Raw genomic sequence first — 21,985 nt, 5'->3', positions numbered from 1 at the left:
ATGAAAAGGAGCAGTCCCACCACTAACCACTGCGGAACACCGCTAGTTACCAGCAGCCAAAGAGAAAAGGCTCCCTTTATTCCCCTCTTTGCCTCCTGCCAGTCATCCAAAGCTCTATCACACCATAGGCTCTTATTTTGTTAGGCAGCCTCATGTGCAGCACCTTGCCTTCTGAAAATGAATGAACCATGAAGACCTTGTCTTTGTAGGATATGACGTCTGTAAATCAAAGTTTCAGTTGTCTTCTGCGAGAATATTTTATTGAAAAGGATTGTTATTCAAACTTTGGCACCAAAAATAAAAATACAAAATTTCATCAGCAACTGGGAAATGTCTCAGCAAGTTTGGTTGATTTTTGATTCTGCTCTGAAGGCCATTGTGGAACGTGAATATGCCTGTTCAACTTGGCATTTGACACAAGCTGGCTTTCCATCTGCTCATCCTGGGGGTGCTGTGAGCAACAGGTTAACTAGTGCACTGGTGGATAGGATGATATCGGATGTGTAAGAGTACAGCTTCCCATACTAAACGTATATCTAAACTTAGCATGTGTGAATTTAAGAATTTAGTTGTGAGTTTCCACTGTTGTTTGTGGGCCCCACAAACTCTGCTGCAGTACCTCATTGCCTTGAAGCGTTTGCTTTGGAGGTCTGGAGGTGCAGGGAAGATTCCAGCGTTGAAAGGCTTGAGTTAGAAAGACAGGACCATTCTCTCTGGAGGCTGAGAGGTGACATTCTTGACACGAGTCCTCTTCCCAGAGTAGGGGAGTCTAAAACTAGAGGTCATGGGTTTATGGTGAGAAGGTAAAGACTTAAAGGGAACAGTTTCCCTGTACAGAGGGTATATAGATAGAGCTGCCAAAGGAAACTTTGGTCCAAGTGCAATGGTCAAATATGAGACAGCCAAAAGGACCACATGGCCAGCACGAGCATGTCATGCCAAAGGGCCAATTTCTGTGCTGTATGACTCTTGACTCCATTAGCAGAAAACTGTAGATACTGGAGACCTGAAATATTTTTTTAAAAACAGGCAGCATCTGTGGAGACAGAAACAGAGACAGGGAGTGTCAATGCTTCATTGCTTCTCAGTCTGTTCCTCCCACCTCAGAGGCTGCCTGACTTGCTGAGTATTTTCAGCAGCCTGATTTCATTGATCTAAGACAACCTCATTTCAGGGCAGCCTCTCTCAACAATTTGCTCTGGAAATTTAGGTGTGGGATGTCACTGCAACCAGCAGAGGGCATTATTCTACAGTGCACCATATCTAATTATTTCCAGGTGAAACTGTGTCACTGTACATCCAGCCAGAAAGCCCTTGATTGTTGATCGTGGCAATGCTCACGTCAGACTGGTAGTGAATGTCACTGTTCCCCAAACAGTGTTCTCTCTATAGCTGAGCTCATTCATGCAAGTCCTCCATGGAATACCCTTCGTCGAGTAAAACAGGAGCAAAGGTATGTGAAATATTTGGTTCTACAAACAGGGAAAAAAGCAAGGCAGTTACACCAACTCCTTGGCTGGGCATTGGCTTTGATTGGAGGGATAGCAAGGTGTTGAAAAGCACCGGGAGTGGAGTTTCCCCACGACAGTCCATTTCTTCTGATGGAACATTATTGATCTGATGCATCAACCCAATCCTTTCTCCAGAGGAGCTTATTGATACACAGAGTTCCAGATTCCAGCAGCGTGCTGTAACAAGAAGTCACGGCCTTCTCCATGCAATGGAAGCTTAAAGCCATTGTAACAAGTGTTCACAAGACAAGATGTTCTCCCTGGGCTTCACTGCAAGGCCAGAATTCTTTGTACACTCCAGAGGGAAACATTGTGATGAGGTACCTTCTCAGCCTGTGTGGCAAAGGTGCTCCACAGTGGTGTGAGGGACAATGAAGGTCAAGTGAAGTGGATCTCCTGGCATTGGATTTGGAGCTGATAATGTTCCCATGGCGGAGTGCTTGGCACGTACTGTTGGAGAAGTAACTTCAGTGCACTTGGTCAACACCCCTGGAGGAGGGGAGGAACGTTTAGGATGGTGGGTGGAACGTTATTTACAGAAGCTGCTTTGTCTTGGGTGGTGCTGAGTTTCCTGAGACCTGCTGGAGTTCCTCTCATCTTGGAGAGAAGTGCTTCAAGTTCCTTGAACTTAGGGAGCCCTGGTACAGGAAGTCCTTCAGTGCTTGGGGTGTCCTATATTCCTGAGCCAGTGTGGTGCCAGGACCAGAGATGCAGGTCCCACAGAGTGAAGACCACAAATTCTAGCGTCATTCTCGGACCTCCTGCTGGAGGTTAGGAAGCGCAGTGGTCATGGAGAGGAGGAAGCGGAAGGGAATTATAGTGGGGGAGAGACTTGAGGAGGGGAAACCTCAGGGGAGAAGTTGTTGCTTCTTTAGGACAGTGTTGGGTGTCTGGAGTGTTAACATAGCAGGGGAGGATGGGATGTGTTGAGGAGACTGTGAGGTAGAGGAGCTCTGTGTTGGAGTTTGGGGATAGGGGTAATGTTCGGAAGACCCAGGGTAGCAGGGGGCGATGAGTCCAGGGAAATGAATTTCCTATTGGTAGGAAACCAGTACTGGTCAGGCAAGAAGCAGCTTGGTGTGAAGGAGAAGGAGGAAGTAGGGAGGGACCCAGGGAAACAGAGGACACCACCTACACTCCTGGGTCACACAGGATCTAATTTTTTGGAAGACTGGCACATCCTCGGAGACTCTATCCTGACCAATCGTCTGCAGTGGCCTGGACGGGGGGGGGGGGGGGGGGAGGTTTACAATGACTCAGCACTACATTAACCCCGCGGTTAAACCTGATCTGACAGGCATCCTCAGACGTATCAACAGCAGAAATGTAAACAAGACAAACTGCACAGGCAGCTCGTCACTAAAAAGACTGAGTTCAAATTTTACAAAAACAAAAATCAGTCCACGCACAGCACTGGTGGTCACAATCATGCATTTCCCAATCTAGCACCTTGTTCCACCCTGCAAAGTCTCTTCCTCATTACAAAGAAGCCAATGAGCAGTGAGATCAGGACAAAGAGCGAGAAGATGACCATGATGGACAGAAAAGAGGCCTTATTCAGCAGGGGCTCAGTGTAAGGCAGCTCGGCAGGAATCATGTTGGTGAGGTTCAGCATGTAGCCCAGGGTCCAGCCTGCATCCGATCCCTTGATCTGTAAACACAACAGACTATTAATAACACAAGAGACTCTGCAGATGCTGGAAATCTTCAACATGCATGCAAAATGCTGGAGGAACTCAGCAGGCCAGGCAGTGACTGGTACGGTGTGGTGGGGGGTGGCAGTGAACAGGGATTTTTAATTACGACTAGGGATCAGGTAGATTGACATTAAAGGGTGTGATGAGTCACGGGGAGAGAAGCAGGTACACAAACCTTTTTCAGAAACTCAATGGAGTTCCAGTTGCTGGCTGTGAAGTTGTAGCCTTCCATGAGGAGCAGGAGGATGTAGTGTCCAGAGAAACAGTTTTCACTCAGGTATTTCTCTTTCATCTTGTACACCTTTTTCGCCTGTGCAAAACACAAACCGACTCATGACACACGTCCTCTTGTTCCGCACCTACGGGCAGGTCAGATCAGCCCCTGATCCCAGGGACCAGGCCAACATCAGCTCAGGGAGGGGTCGGTCCATGAGCTGTTGAACAGGATGTCCGGGTCACCTGCCCCCTGTGGCCCATCCACTGGTCTGTCTCCTGTCCTGGTACCGTACAGGTGTGGGGGTCACACTGGGATCAGCTTCACTCAGCTGCTCCAAAATTCCCCCTGAACTTACCAGTGAATTTCCCAGATACAGGCAATGACCATTGGAAGCTGGGAATCTAAAACCACAGTCTGGGTGTCTGAAGGCCAAGAAAAATCACACAGCAACAGAAGATTCTCCCAGCTGGGACTTCTCCTCTTCTCCGGGCTGAGCCAGGTCTCCCCTTCCAACCTGGGGGGGGGGGGGTCTTCCCAACCCCACCCTGGGAACAGAGGCAGGTCTCCTACACTTAGTGTGGTGTAGGCTGCAACCACCCCCCCTCCACTCGAAGACCAGGTGGACCGCTGGCACCACTGTGTGCCGAGGTGGAGACCAGTCCTGGGTGCACAGTGCAATCCCACTCCAGTGCAGGGGCCTGCCACTCACCTCCTGCCAGGGCATATTGCAGAATTTCTGCACAGCTGCCTGAACTTGATCCAAATTCTCCAGCGATGCATTCTTTCTGAAGAAGTCCATCACGTAATAAAATGCAGAGAAGGCCTGGCATAAGAGGAGGAATTCACAGTGTCACCCCGCACAGAAACAGGCCCTCCGGCCCACCCACTCAATGCTGACCACAAACCACTCATTTACACATTCCATTTGATTCTCCCATCAACTCCGCTCCGACCCTGCCCCTCACCCACACTCTGGGGGCTATTTATAGCAGCCATTTAACTCACCAACCCGCACGTCTTTGGGATGAGGGAGGGAACGGGAGCACCCGGGAGAAATTCACGCAGACACGGAGAAACTGCAAACTGCATACGTAGCGCCAGAGATCAGGATTGAACCATCTACCCTCTGCACCACTGTGCTGGCCGAGTTACAAAACGCATCAGGTCCAGGTTATTCCAATGACCATCGCTTTTCCTACTGACCCCAGATTCTCCTTAAATGACCTCGCTGTGTGCCTAGGGCTGTTCCAGTGTGGACGGGGTGATATTCCAGGAAAACCAGCAGTACTGACCCCAAATTTCCCCCAAATAGGGGGCTGGCACACCCCATTGAATGAGCAGGTGCTACAGTGGCAGCTGCTGTGGTTAAGTAGACGGCTGACATTGGATCTGCATTCCTCAGAGTTGCCTGTACCAATCACTTTCACTGTCTCGTGTGTTGTTCTGGGAGGGTTGGGCGTGCATGGACTGTTGTAGAAAGCAGACACATTGATGATCTTCTCATATCCTTCATTGAAACAGGGACTGGAAATGATTTCATTGTCTTCCACCTGAAAGAGATAAGTGGGTTGTTTATCGGTTTGTTGCTGCTCGAGACCAGAATCACCAAGGCTCACCTTCCACCAACACAGGAGCTCTGGGACCAGGAACAACAAAGCAGATGGAGACCCATGTTTAGACCACAAGATATAGGAGCAGAATTAGGCCATTTGGCCCATTGAGGCCGTTCTGCCATTTCATTGTGGATGCCCTGGTTTCCCTCTCAGCCCCAATCTCCTGTCTTCTCCCCAAATCCTTTCATACCCTGACGAATCAGCCTCTACCTTAAATATACCCAGTGACTTGGCCTCCACAGCCGCCTGTGGCAATGAATTCCACAGACTCACCACTCTCTGACTAAAGAAATTCCTCCTCATCGCCATTCTATAGGGACACCCCTCTATTCTGGGGCTGTGTCCTCTGGTCTTAGACTGTCCCATCATAGGAAACATCCTCTCCACATCCACTCTATCGAGGCCTTTCACCATTCGAAAGGTTTCGATGAGGTCACCACTTATTCTTCTGAATTCTAGTGAATACAGGCCCAGAGTCATCAAAGCTATCTGCCTCTCAACCCACCTTCATATCACCTGCAAACTTTGCCACAAAGCCATCAATCCCATCGTCCAAATCACTGACATATAACATAAAAAGAATCGGTCCCAACACAGACCCACGTGGAACACCACGAGTCACTGGCAGCCAACCAGAAAAGGCTCCCTTTATTCCACTCTTTGCCTCCTGCCAATCATCCACTGATTTATCAATGCTAGTATCTTTTCTGTATTCAATGGGCTTTCAACTTGTTATTGGGTCCCTGGTTACAGACTTCAAGTGAAACAAAATACTCCTCTACCATTACCCTCTGTTATCACACATCAGATGTGTGTACCCTAACCTTCTAAAGTCCATTTAATCAATATGTACTGCTCGGTCTTCATTACCTCCCCAGAAAACAATTTCTTGTGCAGTAAATGTTTACATTGCTTATTAAATATTTTCTTGAAATACAAATATACTACATCTCTTGGATCTTCTTTATCCATCCTGCTCATTATATCCTCTAAGAATGAATACATTTGTCAAACACAATTTCCTTTTCAGAAAGGAAAAAAATCAAATCGCTGGAGCAATTCAGTCAGTCGAGCATTAGCGGTGGAGGCAGGTGGACAGCCAACATTTTGGGTTGAGACCCTGCATCCAGTTGTTTTTTTTTGGATCCAGATTCCAGCATCGGCAGTCTCTTCTGTCTTCCCCTCCATACATCCTTGTTATCTTCAACTAATCATGTTATTCTCCGAGAATAGAACAGACCCACTGACCAAGCCTATGTTGAAGTTGTACATTGGTGAGGCTGAGTACTGTGTGCAGTTCTGGTCACCTACCTACAGGAAAGATGCCAATAAGATTGACAGAGAAAATTTTCAAGGATGTTGCTGGGACTGGAGGACCTTAGTTATAGGGAAAGGTTGAATAGGTTTGGACTTTATTCCCTGGAGTGTAGGAGAATGAGGTAAGATTTGATAGAGGTATACAAAATTATGAGGGTAAATACAAGCAGGCTTTTTCCACTGAGTGAGGTGAGACTGGAACCAGAGGTCATGGGTTAAGTGTAAAAGGTGAAATAATTAAGGGGAACCAGAGGGTGGTGTGAGTGTGGAACGATCTGCCAGTGAAAGTGGTATGAAAATGGATTGATACCTGGATTGGGGGGGGGGGGGGGGTTAAAGAGAGCTATGGTCAATGCAGGTACAGGAGGTGGGACCAGGCAGAGACCAGGTCAGCACGGACTAGATGGGTCAAAGGATCTGTTTCTGTGCTGTAGTGCTCTGTCAGTCTATTGTGTACCACCCCGGTCACTGACGACAAGAAGGGTGTGATCATAATAGAGCGTGTGCAGGAGATGTTCATGGGTGCTGCCTGGAATGGTGGTGGGGTTGTAGCAAGTCGAAGAGACAGGATGGGCTGTTATTCTCACAGCCTCATCAGGTGCCATTTGGTGGGGTTGTAGCAGGTCGAAGAGACTGGATGGGCTGTTATTCTCACAGTCTCATCAGGTGCCATTTGGTGGGGTTGTAGCAGGTCGAAGAGACTGGATGGGCTGTTAGTCTCACAGCCTCATCAGGTGCCAAGGGGGTGACCTTACAGAGATTCACAAACCCTCATTCCTCAGCCTAGGGACAGAGAAAGGACAGGTGGTGTCTCTTTCCTAGGTAGGGGATCTAAACCCAGAGGGCACAGGAGAAATGTAAAGGAGGTCTGGGCAACTCCCACACAGTGTGTGGTGGATATTTGAGATGAACTGCCAGAAGGCAGGGTTATAACATCACAGAGAATCATCCACACCAAGCAAAAGGTAGGAAAGTCAGATTAAAGATTGTTTAATGTCATTTCCAGTACACGAGCATAAGGAAGAATAAAATAATTGTTACACTGGATCTGAACAACACAGAAACAAAAACCATAAGATAAAGAACATAACAATAAAAAGGCAATAAATACATAAGATAGTTAATACAGAGTGATCGTATGTACATAAAGTGACACTAGGCACAGGAGTATCTGAACAGCTGGCAGGTCAGATGCTGAGGTGTGACCTTATAGAGATTTACAAACCCTCACTCCTCAGCCAAGGAAGAGAGATAGGATAGACAGCAGACTCTGACAGGAAATGATACAGTAGTGGTGGCGGGGTGGGTTAGCGGATGGAGGTGTTGATCTGCCTTACTGCCTGGGGAATGTTGAAAGGGCTTCTGGATCGGTCCATGCACAGGAGAGGTGAAGGGTGCAGGTGGAGAGCTCCTCTGCGGATGGGCATCGCGGTTGGCACAACTGAGTTTCCGTGCTGTAGCAACTCTTTGATGACAGCTTGTCTGCATCTGAGCTGGCATTGCTTGGTGATGAAGATGCCAAGGGACCCCTGCCACTCCCCCCGATCACTACAACCTTTCTCTCAAATGACCCCCGCCACTCCATCCCATGAACACCATTCATTCGTTTGGGATGACCCCTGCCCCACACCCCAACACTGCTCTCCACATCCTCAGCCAGTCATTCAGTGCTCGTCTGGGAGCTGAGGATGGTGGGAAGCAGGCTTGAAGGCAGGACACGTTTGCCACATTTCAAAATCTCCAGCATCTTTCCTCGAGGTCCGCTAGAAGCAGGCGCTGTCACTCCCTGTCCTCACCAATTTCAGAGAGAGCTCCTCTCAGGCACGCGTGAAGCTTCGGAAGTCTCCGACCTGAGAGACGAGGAGGGAGTGGCTGCTGAACATATTCAGACATTTGACGTACTGAGAAGATGTGGTTTAAGGGGATTAACAGGAAAGGAGAGCCGTGGTCCCACTGCACAAGGGGCCCGGTGGCCAACTCTCCCTCCTGTTTATGGCGGGAGGCGAGTGACTGACCTGGCCTCTGGCCAGCTGTCGGCCTACACGGGGACTTGGTGCCATTTTCTCCTTACCATCAGACTCTGCAGAAGCATCTTCATGGCCTGGTCCTTTCCGTAGCACAGGAAGCTGTGTGTGTACATGTGGTAATTCCTCCCATACAAGCGGAAATCCATGGCGTTTTCTGGCGATTCTATCAAGCTGCTGGGGATAAAAGTGATCTGTGTGGAAGCTCCACCCAGGTCCAAGGCTCCCAAAGTGTTAGGATTTCCTCCAGCACTAACCTGGGACATAAAGCAGGAAAGGGAGAGTCAGGAAAACATAGAACTCACAGGGAATCAGCCCCATCACCAGCACCTCCCTGGATCTCCTTAGATCAGCCTCCTAACAGAACAGGCCAACTGAATGTGGCAAATGTGCCCCGTGTTCAAGCCTGCTTCCCACCATCCTCAGCTCCCAGACGAGCACTGAATGACTGGCTGAGGATGCGGAGAGCAGTGTTGGGGTGTGGGGCAGGGGTCATCCCAAACAAACAAATGGAGTTCATGGGATGGAGTGGCGGGGGTCATTTTAGAGAAAGGGTGCAGTGGTCGGGGTTGGGGGGTTCTAGGGATGGTGTTCATGGGAGGGGGTGACAGGAGTCATCCCAGATGAAGGGTGCAGAGGTCGAGGGGGTATAGGGATGGTGTATATGGTCGAGGCTCATTCCACAGAAAGTTTGTAGTAGTCAAAGGGGTGTGGGGATAATTTTCAAGACAAGGGGAGCAGGGTTCGGTGGGGAGGGGTGGGGATTGTGTTCAGGGTCACAGCCTGTGGTTGCATTCATCAGAACTGGACTGGATGATAGGGACAGCCCTTCAGCCACGCGAGGAGTGTGGTGGGTGGGTGGGGGGAGTACCATGCCAAAGTTCCCCATCAGGTAGTTGATAGTAATCCAGCCAAATGCTCCTTCATCCATTCCGCTTATAATCCGCGCTCCCTGGAAATCAAACGGATACGAGTCGATGAATTTTTCCACAGTCTGCAGTAGCTTCTCAGCCTGAGTTTGGTTCTGCAACCTGCAAAGTTCAAAGTACATTGTTTATCAAACTACATATCTGTCACCATATCCAGTGCAACCCCGAGATTCCTTTCTTGTGGGCATCAAGTAAATAAAGAAATGAAAGACTGCACGCATCACCGCAGATAAACAGGCCATGTTCAAGGAACAACAAACTACAAACACAAAAGAAAAAAATGGTAAAATAATAATAGTGAATAAATAAGCAGGCCATGAAATGAAGAGTCCCTGAAAGTAAGCCCATTGGTTGTGGGAATGGTTCAGTGTTGGGGTGAGTGAAGTTACCCCCTGTGGTTCAAGTGCCTGATGGTTGAGGGGTAATAATTGTTCCTCCCAACAAGGTGTTACCATTACCTGAAGGATTTGAAGGGCAGATCACAGCAAGGCAGGGCAACGTGCTGTGTGGTCAGGACAGGGACGGACAGCTTCTGGAGGAGTGCAGGAAACACAAGACAGCCCAGTATGTTCCCCACATTCAGGGGGTGAAGGACGCTCGCTCTGTTCCGAGGGAGGAGGCGGATGGGTACCGGCTCTTCCCTGAGGGAGGGGATGGACTGGCATCAGCAGTGAGAAGCCGGTCGTCAATCTCAACACCAGGCGAGACACAACAGGGATCCGACTGCGACCCGGGAACCCGTGCCTCTCACTTGGCTTCGGGGGCTGGACCCTGTGACAGCCGGCTCCCATCCTTTCCCACTCCCCAGTCCAGGGCTCCTCCACCTCTGCCAAGGGCTGGACATCCACCTGCCCCCCCCCCACCCTAGACCGTACCCCGACTGCTGCTCTTGTTACAGCTGCAGTCTGCTGCCTCTGGTGCAGTTTGAGCACTGTTGCAGAAACCGACAGACACTCTCTCACCAGCTTTGCTCCCCCCCCCCCCCCCACCTTTCTGGATTTCTCTGCCTCCATCTCAGGGGGTGGAGAGTCACCAATGCCCAAAGTAAGCCCACTAACTTACCCTCCCTCCCTGCAATCACTCCGTTTCATCACCTGCAGCTCCCTCACTTCAGCATGCAGCCTCTCCCACACAAGGGCCCTCCTCCCTCACTGACAGTGACAAACTCATCCCCATCTCCTACACATTTCCTGTCCACCACCCCAGAATGAAGACATATTTGCAATGATCACACCTCCACCTGCGATGCACCTTGCTCTGCGATCTGTGCTCACTTCCTTGTCTGATTCCTGTAACCTTCCCACCCCCAACGATTCACTGCCAGTCCAGTCGACTGCAGCTGGTGCTGATTGTGTCTGCACTGGAGACCCCCTCATCTCGGAGAGGTCACTTTACAGAGTGCAAGCCTGCGGTGCCCGCAGATATCCAGAGCTGCAGTCTGGACTGCTGTCCGGATACCACCCCACCTCCTCTGCCTCTGTGAAGTTTGTTTCCGCAGTGAAGCTGGCCCAAAGCACCCTGTTTTTTGACCAGATGGGCTGCACCCCCACCCCGGGCACTGGGTTTGAGAGGTGTGGGCAGCTATTTGCCCCCACAGATACTGCTTGATCAAGTATTCTGCTTTAGTCAGATTTTCACTCTCCACAGATGTTGCCCGACCTGCTGAGTGTTTCCACCACTTGCTGCTACAGTGAGAGGCAGCGGGATTGTGAGGGGACAGGAAGCGGGGCAGCACTTGACATGTCAGATAGCAATACCCCCTTACCCCCCCACCCCCCGGACGGACTCTGACCTCAGTAAGCGCATGCCGGCCGTGGCTCCCAGGTACACCGGCGTCTCGCTGTGCTGCTCCTCAGGAATACTCTGCTTAGCCTTGTCCAAGCAGGCTTTGAGCGAGAGGCCAGCTTGATCCACGTTCCTCCAGTAACTGGAAATCCCAGGACCTGGGGAAGGGAGGGGGCACACTGTGATAACGCAGTATCCCACCAGGCAAGCGGCGGACACACCAAACATCAGACCACAGACAACACACCCATCAGCCAGGGGCTTTGTCAAAGGTGAGGGAGAGAAGAGAGGTACATTGATTTATTATTGTCACATGTATCGAGGTACAGCGTTTTTCTTTTGATCCCAGGAGGGTTGGAACTTGGGAGGGGAATATGGGGTAGGGTTGCGCATGGTTGAAAGGACGCAGAAGGGGGTGGAGTGAGAACGGGGGCGGAGGGTTAAGTGGGACACAGGTGGGGAAGAGGTGGCTAATAGCCTTAATTCTGTTCCTGGGTGCAGAAGGGAAGGGTCAATATGAGGCTAGTACCGGTACACGCCTCACCCTTCACGTTGCAGGACGTCAGCTGTTCCACCAGTCCGGTGTTGTTCATCTTCTCCGCCGGCCACTGGTAGATGTAGAGCGCGGTGTGTGAGGAGCCGGCGTCTAGGACAATGCCGAACTGTAAACAAGCAGACAGAGTCGGTGGGGAATCCCGGCTCCTGCACCCGCAGCGCATGGGGCGGCCGTAGCCCCGCCTCCACTGTACACCCTCCCTTATCGCCCGCCAGTCATCCCATATGTCACAATGTAGCCCCGCCCACAGCGCTCCTGCTCGGTGACCTCACCCACTCAATCACGTGGCCAGTTGGGTTACCCTCCCCCCCCCCACCTCAGCGAAATGCAGAGGGTCTCTCTGCCCGGTGCTTGGGAATATCGAACTTAGTTTTTAACTATCGGATTAATAAACCAGTTTAAATTCCTTGGCAACAGACACAAAATATTTTGCTCTTGTTTTGGATTTCCAGCATCTACAGATTATCTCGTGTTTGTTAAATTTCATAGCTTTTAATTGAACTGTTTTCTCAGTTGATGGTCCAGGCTCCAGGATACTAGCCAGAATCCACAACTGGATGTTGGTAGATAATATTACACTGATATACCATAACTTATAAACAACTAGAAAAGTTCAATGTGTAAAGTGCGGTCTGTGTATGTAAAGGGAGCATGAACAATTTGGATCAGGACAGATGCAATTTAAGCTGTTGTTCTTCCGGCAGTTGACATTTGCTCCAGATTCCAGCATCTGCAATTTGTGTCAACATAACACCAACAAGTTCACACCCACTGCCTGTAGACCTATCAGTGGATCAGAAATAATGGATTTCCTACTCAAGTAAACAATATTACACACAGCTGGAATATTGTGTTCCTTACTGGTAAATTCATTATAGGAAGAATGTAGAAGCTTTAGTGAGTGTGTGGAGGAGATTCACCAGAATGTTGTCTAGACTAGAGAGTATGTCTCATGAGCATAGGTTGAGCAAACATTCTGTTTGAATGGCTGAAAGATGATTTCATAGAGAAGTACAAGGTGATAAGAGGCATAGAACAAGTGGATAACCAGAGACTTTTTCCCAGGTTGGAAATGGCTAAAATGAAGGAGCATAATTTTAAGATGACTGGATGGTCATCTGTAAAAACAACTTACAATCTCTCTTTAATGTCTCCTTTTTTATCTTTTCAAGGTGGTTGGGGTTCTGTCGAGGTCCTGATCTGCAATGGCGCTCAAACTGTGCTTTCTTTTTAAACGGTGGATGAGTTCCTGCTCCTGGAGCTCGCCCAGGAGCAGGAACAGTTTCCCAACATTCTCCAGGCGCTGCCTGGAAGATTCCGCCTCCTGCCAAGAAGATTCCCCTGGATGACCAATTCCAGGCTGCTATTGTCAACTGAGGCGTCGTGGGAGAAGGAACAGCAGGATTTCACTGCATCGGATGTAGGGACTGAGGTCTCTGTGGCCGAGTGATCGCACTCTCTGTCTCTGGATGATGGGGAGAGTTTGCAGCCAATTCTCGAGTCAGAGAATCTTGGAATAAAAAGCAGACCGTAACATCGCAACGGCAACTGTCAGTCTCGCCTTTCACTGTGAAATGGGTGACATCTCTCTGTCCTTTGTTAGTGAGAGAGAGTGGGAGCCTCTGGCACGTGAACTGTCAGGTAAACAATAGTTTTTGTTGACTGCAGACTGCTGCTTGGTGGGCGGTGGATGCCGACACTATTTTTGCTGAAATTGGTGGGGGTCGGCGGGGGGGGGGGGGGTAAGGTTGATTCTTTGCGGCTACTTGCATGGGGGAGAGGGTAGAGGGGGCTTCGGGGTTCTAACACTTCCTGGTGTTTATTCATCTGGGGTTCTTCTGTTTTCTGTGGATGTCTGCAAAGACTAAGTATGCCAGGTTGTATACGTTCTCTGATAATAAATGGAACCATTTGAAAGTGTGGGGGGGATGTCAGAGGTGGTACTTGTGCAGAATGCACCGGGAGATAGTATATTAGGGACAGTTCTAGTTGTTGTATTGCAAGAAATGTAGGGATGCTGTATTGGAGAGGATGCAACAGCAGAAATGGAGGGATTTCCTGCAAAGGACAGCCATAGCTCTTTCCTGTTGTACAAAGGTGGCCATGGTAGGAGCTAAAGAAGCCACCAATGTTTTATTAAATATTGATAGGGGAGTGACAGTGAGAGACACGGGTCGTCCACACTCAGGAAGAAGTCCAAGGCTGCTTATGTCGGATGGTCACCCCTCCTCTTTGTGATGTTTAGAAATGATTTGAATGAAGAAGTAGAGGGGTGAGTTAGTAAGTTTGCTGATGACACAGAGGTTGGGGGTGTTGTGGATAGTATGGAGGGTTGTCAGAGTTTACAGCAGGACATCAATAGGATGCAGATCTGGGCTGAGAAGTGGCAGATGGACTTCAACCCGGATAAGTGTGAAGTGGATCATTTTGGTAGGTCAAATTTGAAGATAGAATATAGTATTAATGGTAAGAAACTTGGCAGTGTGGAGGATCAGAGAGATCTTGGGGTCTAAGTCCATAGGACACTCAAAGCTGCTACACAAGTTGACAGTGTTGTTAGGAAGGCGTATGGTACATTGGCATTCATCAACCGTGGAACTGAGTTTAAGAGCCGAGAGGTAATGTTCTGGTCACCTCACTACAGGAAGGATGTAAATACTATAGAAAGAGTGCTGAGGAGATTTACAAGAATGTTGCCTGGATTGGAGAGGCTGTGATGAGAATAGGCTGAGTGAACTTGGCCTTTTCTCCTTGGAGCAACAGATGATGAGAGGTGACCTATTAGAGGTATACAAGATGATGAGAGGCATTGATTGTGTGGATAGCCAGAGGCTTTTTCCCAGGGCTGAAATGGCTAACATGAGGGGGGTTAAAGTTTTAAGCTGCTTGGAAGTGGGTACAGAGGGGATGTCAGGATAGGTTTTTCATGCAGAAAGTGGTGAGTGCGTGGAATGCACTGCTGGTGATGGTGGTGGAGGCAGATACAATAGGGTCTTTAAGAGACTCTTAGATAGGTACACGGAGTTTAGAAAAACAGAGGGCTATGTGGTAGGTAATTTTAGGCAGTTTCTAGAGTAGGTTACGTGGCACAACATTGTGGGCCGAAGGGCCTGTATTGTGCTGTAGATTTCTATGTTTCTATGATAGACCCGACAGCAGAAAGCCACTCTGACTTGGTGTAGAACAGTAGAGTGGTTTTGTACATTCTTGTGTCCTGGAAGCAAGGTTCAAATTCAGTTAAGTCGATCAAACTGAGAAAATGGAATAACTAGTATCAGTTAATGGTAAATATTAAGCTATTAAACATGATTCCTATTGTCACTGGCAAGCTTTCATTTCTTACCCATTCCTGAATAACTTTGACCTGGGGAATGTTCCTGCCACTATACAGGACAGCTATTACTTTAGTTTTTCATTTCTGGATTAGGGTGTTTGTGACAAGACTAGCCTTCGTTGTCAATTCCAACACTGGTACTGACAAGGTCCTCTGCTGAAGATGCCCCCAGGGTGCTGTCGAGAGGAGGTTTGAGGACTTAGACCCAGCGAGTATGAGGAATGGTGAGATATTTCATGTAGGGTGGTGTGGCATTAGGAAGGGAAGCTGGTACACTGAGTACAGGAGAGAGGAGGTGATTGTTTAGAGTGGTTTCAAATACAGCCATATCATCAACCAAATTCACGCAAAGCAGCAACTTGTCTGGTGTCCTGTCCACACCCTGAACTTTGCTCCCTCCCCTACCCTGAGCATAGTGGCTGATGTGTGAGGCACCTACAATATTCACGGAAGCTACTTGTTCAGGGTACTTCAGCAACACTTCCCAATACTGATTTCCTCCACCGAGCAAAACAGGGGCCAGTGGGCACACAGACCTCAACATTCCGAGGGAGTGACGCCCCGCCACCCTTTCACAAACAGTAACCATGCCGGACACAGACCAACACCGGCAGCTCCTGATGCAGCTGACGATTACCTTCAGATTCCGTTGAACCGACATGCTCTGCATCACACCCACAGCCACCAACACAACCACACCAACTAGGCCCAGGACGGCAATGAGACCAAAAAAGGGCTTGCGCCATTTGTTCTGTTTTATCCCTGGAAATAAAGGAAAAGAGAGCATGAGTCAGATTCCTTGAGTAACCCACCCAGGTATGGAATACTCTGGTAGGGTCTCTCTTTCCCTTTTGTGTCCCCCTTTTCTTTTTGGGTCGCTATCTCTAGAACACAGGAAAGGGAAAGAGTGCTGCTTCACCTTCCTCACCATCAATGAGACCGTGGCCCATCAACCTATGCTCCATTTCCCCGACTATTCCCTTCTCCCTGAATCATTCCCGGGGTGTTTGAGCGGCACGTACAACAGGAACAGGCTTGGCTCACATTGGCCCGGCTCTACTTCAGTGATCTCCTCCATACCCTGTTTCTGATCACACACTGTCCTAAGCCAGGGCTGCCTTCTGCTCTGGCACCTGTGGATGTTACCAGCTTAGTCCATCTTTCAATATTGTCCACCCTACCTTTATTGTCCTTAACCCCAAAGAAGTTAAATTACTATAAATTCAACTTCTTAAATTTCAAAGTCAAAGCAGGAAAGAGACAACCAGCTCCTTAGAGCTCCACATCATAGAAACAGGCCTTTCAGCCCATCATCTCTGTGCTGGCCAAGTGTACAATGAATTATACAGCATAGAAACAGGCCTTTCAGCCCATCCTCTGGTGCTGCTGCAACTTAGTTTCTGCTACTTATCTATTTAATACTGTTTTTCTATTACTGTCTTGTTTTTATCTACCTCTTTGTTTGATTGCCTGAGAGGAAGCCAAACAGAGTTTCATTGTACCTATGTATAATGACAATAAAGATCATTCAATTCAATTTGTGCTGGCCTCCCTCTACAAATAATTAATTATAATCATACAGCACAGAAACAGGCCTTTCAGCCCATCCTCTCTGTGCTGGCCTCTACAAACAACGAGCGAAAGAGTCATACAATACAGAAACGGGCCCTTCTGCCCACCTTCTCGATACTAGCCCCTTTCAGGGAATCCTGCATTTTGACTTCTAGATCCCTCTGATCTTACAGCATTCTCCAGCGACCGCCCGACCGTTCACTGTGAATGTTCTACCTGCTGAGGTGCCATCGTTAGTGAAACTACAACTCCGGATTTATACGAGGCTGAGCGTTTTACAGACGGGCTGAGGGAGCTCACAGCCAATCGGCAAGGTCCCGCCGATTACAGGCAGGAGTTACGGGGGGAGCCCAGTGTGTGGGTGCCAGATTCCCCACATCCTTTGCCACCCTCAGGGACTCTCGCCACCACGGAAGCCTTTCTCCGGATCCCGCGGGCGTCCTCTGGCCTCCCGCCAACGCGCAGCAGGCGGGTGATACCGGGCGCTGCATCAGCCGCCGCGGGGAGGAGAGGGCGAACAGAGCAGGGTCGGTGGTGGTCGCCCCCGTCCGCGGGCACTCACCGACACGGCTGCTCCTCGGGACACGCGTGCGCGGTTCCCTCAGTCCGCTCGCCATCCCTCCCTCCGCGCTCCCGCCGCTCGCCCCCTATCTCCGAGGCCGCGCTTAAGCGCGCCTCCCTTCAACCCCGATCGGTTCCGAGTGCGGGGATTGTCCCGGCGAACCGGCCATGCAGGCGGTGACCGAGGGGCGGGAGGGATCAGCTGCAGAGCGCGGGAAACCCTCGTGGTCCCGGGGAGAACAACCGGTATTGAACTTGCGTCGCCGGTTCTGTAAAGCGTTGGGCTAACTACAATTCAGCTATGATACCAAGATAGGTGAGAATGCATGCAGCAAGGAGCAAAGCGAGACGGACAGGTTAAACGTGGACTTGACAGAGGGAGTATAATGTGGCTTCTGTGGAAGATAACCCAATAGGGCGAGACTGGGAAAACTGGTGCAGGTACCTGTGTTTTTTTTGGCCATGGAATGTTGAAGGCCCTTGTGATGCTACAGGCACGGTGCACAGGGGGACAAATGGGCTGAAAAATGGCAGACAGAATTTGATGCAGATAAGTATGAGATATTGCACTTTGGGAGCACAAACCAGGGTAGGACTTGCACAGTGAACGGTAGAGCATTGAGGAGCGTGATGGAGAAGAGGCATCTGGTAATACAGGTCCACAATTCCTTGAAACTGGCATCTCAGGTAGATAGGGTCATAAAGACAGCTTTTGGCACATTGGCCTTCATGATAGGAGTTGGCATGTTATGCTGAAGTTGTATAAGATGTTGGTGAAGCCGAATATTTGTTGTGTGTGCAGTTCTGGTCACCTTCCTGCAGGAAAGATTTCAATAAGCTTGAAAGAGTGCTGAGAAATTTTACAAGGATGTTTCTGGGACTTGAGGACCTAAGCTATAGAGAAAGGTTGAATAGGTTAGACTTATTTCCTTGGAGCGCAGGAGAATGAGGAGACATCTTATAGAGGTATACAGAATTATGAGGGGTATAGAAAGAGTAAATGCAAGCAGGCTTTTCACCACAGGTTGGATGAGACTAGAAGAGGAGATTATAGGTTAAGGGTGAGAGGTGAAATGTTTAAGGGGAACTTCTCTCGGGGATGGTGAGAGTGTGGAATGAGTTGCCAGTGGAAGTGGTAGATGCAGATTCGATTTCAACACTTGAGTGATTTGGATAGGTACATTAATGGGAAGGGTACGGAGGGATATGGTCCAGGTGCAGGCCAATGGGGCTGGGTGGAAGATCAGTGAACATTTACTAGATGGACTGAAGGGCCTGTTTCTGTGAACTATAAGGTAGGGAAGCCTTGCTGCCACAGTGTGGGGAATGGTGTGACCACACCTTGAGCAATGCAGCCTTACTGACTTTGGTGGGCTACTCTGCCCTGAAGACTTTGCACAGAAGATCATCAGGTTGATTCCCAGGATGCATGGTGAAGATCTTGTAATGTTCTGTGGAAGGAGTTAGAACAGGTTTTGGCCATGGTGTCGGTGGTGAGCTGGAATTTTCACCCTCAGTAGGTTGTGAAGTTTAGGATACTGTGGAGAGCTCAGGGTGTGGGTGTTGCTGGCAAAACATGTCCCTAGTTGTCCTGATAAGTTGGAGAGCTCTCTTCCTAAATGACTGCCATCCCACACCAGGACATCTCTGTAGGATGAGACTGACTGACCTCTGGCTGCTTATCAATCATCTTCCAGCATGAGCTCGGATGTGGGGACACTTGCTGACGACTACACAACATCCAAATCCATTGGCATCTTCTCATCTGCAACGATGTCCTAGTCTGGAATGGCTGACCGTCCAATAGCTAACATCTTTGTGTGAGGTTTGATCCAATTATTTTTCCCTAGACTGGTGGTGGACTTTAGGAGATCTAGGCCTCATATGGAGCCAGTGATCATTAATGGAGAATGTGTGGAGCAGGTTAAGACCTACAAGTATCTGGGAGTACAGTTAGACGAGAAGCTAGACTGGACTGCCAACACAGATGCCTTGTGCAGGAAGGCACAGAGTCGACTGTACTTCCTTAGAAGGTTGGCGTCATTCAATGTCTGTAGTGAGATGCTGAAGATGTTCTATAGGTCAGTTGTGGAGAGCGCCCTCTTCTTTGTGGTGGCGTGTTGGGGAGGAAGCATTAAGAAGAGGGACGCCTCACGTCTTAATAAGCTGGTAAGGAAGGCGGGCTCTGTCGTGGGCAAAGTACTGGAGAGTTTAACATCGGTAGCTGAGCAAAGGGCACTGAGTAGGCTACGGTCAATTATGGAAAACTCTGAACATCCTCTACATAGCACCATCCAGAGACAGAGAAGCAGTTTCAGTGACAGGTTACTATTGATGCAATGCTCCTCAGACAGGATGAAGAGGTCAATACTCCCCAATGCCATTAGGCTTTACAATTCTACCGCCAGGACTTAAGAACTTTTTAAAAGCTATTATTAATGCTTTTTGAGATAGTGATTTAGATGCATATCATATTTTCTTACTGAGTTAAGTATTGTCTGTAATTAGTTTTGCTACAACAAGTGTATGGGACATTGGAAAAAAGTTGAATTTCCCCATGGGGATGAATAAAGTATCTATCTATCTATCTATCTATCTAGACTCCCATGGCCGGCTTTCCCATGGCTGTGATGTCATGTACAGTCCCACTGCTCTCAGACACTTTTTAACATCACCCGGAGTGAATGGACTTGACTACAGTGGCATCTCAAGTGGGTACAGGCAACTGCTGCTCTTTGGCACGGCACCCTGTCGAATTCAGTTTCTCCGCAAAGCAGCAGATATCTTCCGTGGTGAGTTTGAGCCTGGCTGATGACCTGTGTACTTCAGTGAAGTCGGTGGTTCAGGCAGCGCCAGTTCCGATGCAGGACTCCCAGTTGAAACATCACCCATCCCTTCCCCTCCTTGGACGCTGCCCGACCCATTGAGTTCCTCTGACTTTTCCTCCCGAGCCCAGCATGTGCAGTCTTGCATGTCTCTGTTTGAGTGCTGCACGTCTGCATTGTCAGATCACTTGCCCTAACAGGGTTCGTGCTTTTGGAATAAAATGTGCTCAATGTTAATGATTCTAGTCGAGGGAGCAGCACAGCTTGAAAGAGAAATGTGCTCTCCATGTGCGTGGAAACTGTTTTGTTTTGGACACATTGCAGGCACCCTCAGGGAGAACCACCCACAGCTGCTTCCTGTCTGACCTTGGCACCGCAATTCCACTGTACGTCACAGAAAATGTAATCAGTCAGATCAGGAATTCCCCCCTCCATTATGCCTTCCTTAACTTCCAGAACACAGCTTGGCGTCTCTTCAAATACCTTCAGTCCCTATGGAAAAATAACATTCCTGTACGCTGATGTTGCCACATTATGTTAGTCCTTTGGGACAATCAACAGTCATTGTTAACCAGAAACACAAAAACTTAAGTGAGATAAGCCCAGGAAAGCCCACATCAGAACCAACCAGCGTCCATTCAGCAGCTGCTAGCCGCCCAGACACAACAGCTAAACTCAGCCGGTTAAAACTCTGCCCGTTTGTAAAATCCAGTCAGACACCACAACCAGGAACAGTTACAGGATTCCACCCTGAGCCGTTCGGATTTGAGCTGCAGTTGGTTCATGCCCTGCCTGGAGCCAGAGGCTGGTGGAGACTCAGGTGAGCTGAGGCTGAGTTAGATTTGTGCCCCACCTCTGATCTCAGCAAGTACAGCAGCACATTTTCTCCTCATCTCCCCTCCTCTCCCTTCCCATCTTCCCTCCAATCCCCTTTACCTTCTCATCTCCCCTTCCCCTTTCCATCCCCTTTACCCTCTCTCTCCTCCCGAGATCTTTGCCAGTTGGAATTGACCAGCCCACTAGGAGCCTTTGGTCGTCCCCAGGCACACCAGGGCATTGAGATCCCTCTGTGAGAGGGAGGGCTGCCTCGAGGAGTTTCCAGAGTTCAAACCAATGACCAACATCAATAAAACCAGGAATTATTTAAAAAGTTCTGTTTGTATGTCACCACCTTCTGCTTCTCTGTACACCTTCAACCCCCCCCCCCCCACGCACTCTCTCTCTGCACATACAACTCCCCCAGCACGTCTCAAAAACCCTCCCCAACACTGAACAACCCATCCCCCTCTCTCTGTCAATAACAGATACAGTACTCTGTCACAGCATGAACCTTCCATCCCAGCATCCCATAGTTGGGAGCTTAACATCGAAGGATATATTTTGTATCGAAAGGACAGGCAGGAAGGCATAGGGGGTGGTGTTAGTCTGTTGGTAAGAGAACGAATTATGTTTTTCAGGAAAAAGTAACAAAGGGTCAGAGAATGTTGAATATTTGTGGGTTGGAGTTAGGAAACCGCAAGGGTAAAAATACCATTATGGGAATTGTATATAGGCCTCCAAATAGTAGCCAAGATGTGGGGTTGAGTTTGCAAAAGGAGCTGGAAAAAGCATGAAATAAGGATAATGACACAATTGTAATGGGGGATTTCAATATGCAAGGAGATTGGGAAAATCAGGTTGGTGTCAGACTGCAAGAGAGGGAATTTGTTGAATATCTGAGAGAAGGCTTTTTAGAGCAGCTTGTGCTTAAGTCTACTCAGGGAAAGGCTATCTTAAACTGGGTGTCGTGAAATAGCTCAGGTTTTATTAGGGAGTTTAATGTAAAGGAACCCTTAGGAGGTGGTGACTGTAATATGATTGAATTCATACTGCAGTTTGAGAGAGAGAAGCACAACACAGATGTATCAGTATTGCAATGGAATAAAGGGAATTACAGAGGCGCGAGAGAGGAGCTTGCCCAGGTGGATTGGAGGACAAGACTAGCAGGGATGATGGCAGAGCAGAGATGGCTGAAGTTTCTGGGAATAGTTCACAAGGTGCAGGA

General features: G+C 49.0%; 1 protein-coding gene and 2 long non-coding RNA genes across 8 annotated transcripts in view; 2 read left to right on the top strand and 1 right to left on the bottom strand.

Annotated features, from left to right (window-relative positions):
• Positions 1-238: 238 nt before the first annotated feature.
• The window catches only part of entpd1 (ectonucleoside triphosphate diphosphohydrolase 1), a 31,936-nt gene continuing 10,189 nt past the window's right edge, over positions 239-21,985 (bottom strand). Inside the window, exons 1-10 of one of the 6 annotated variants that reach the window (XM_073027116.1) lie at positions 17,118-17,232; positions 15,621-15,745; positions 11,638-11,755; positions 11,101-11,251; positions 9,251-9,410; positions 8,427-8,636; positions 4,718-4,975; positions 4,135-4,248; positions 3,384-3,518; positions 239-3,162 (exon numbers count right to left, since the gene is read on the bottom strand). In XM_073027116.1, the coding sequence (XP_072883217.1) occupies positions 2,938-3,162; positions 3,384-3,518; positions 4,135-4,248; positions 4,718-4,975; positions 8,427-8,636; positions 9,251-9,410; positions 11,101-11,251; positions 11,638-11,755; positions 15,621-15,745; positions 17,118-17,172 (1,551 nt within the window). In that variant the 5' untranslated portion in view covers positions 17,173-17,232 and the 3' untranslated portion in view covers positions 239-2,937. Of the gene's footprint in view, positions 3,163-3,383; positions 3,519-4,134; positions 4,249-4,717; positions 4,976-8,426; positions 8,637-9,250; positions 9,411-11,100; positions 11,252-11,637; positions 11,756-15,620; positions 15,746-16,771; positions 16,904-17,117; positions 17,233-21,985 lie in introns of those variants that run through there. The other 5 variants (XM_073027118.1, XM_073027117.1, XM_073027115.1 and 2 more) reach the window with 5 other exon arrangements.
• Positions 12,357-15,180, top strand: LOC140715230 (uncharacterized). Its single transcript, XR_012096087.1, has 3 exons — positions 12,357-12,714; positions 12,822-13,290; positions 15,077-15,180. It is a non-coding gene; the product is annotated as an uncharacterized lncRNA (long non-coding RNA).
• On the top strand, positions 17,231-20,178 carry LOC140715229 (uncharacterized). The gene is made up of 2 exons (XR_012096086.1): positions 17,231-17,432; positions 19,717-20,178. It is a non-coding gene; the product is annotated as an uncharacterized lncRNA (long non-coding RNA).

This window comes from Hemitrygon akajei, chromosome 23, assembly GCF_048418815.1.
Source record: "Hemitrygon akajei chromosome 23, sHemAka1.3, whole genome shotgun sequence".
Lineage (NCBI taxonomy): Eukaryota > Metazoa > Chordata > Chondrichthyes > Myliobatiformes > Dasyatidae > Hemitrygon > Hemitrygon akajei.
Note: the sequence above shows the minus strand (reverse complement) of the source record. Positions and strands in the feature narration are given on the sequence as shown.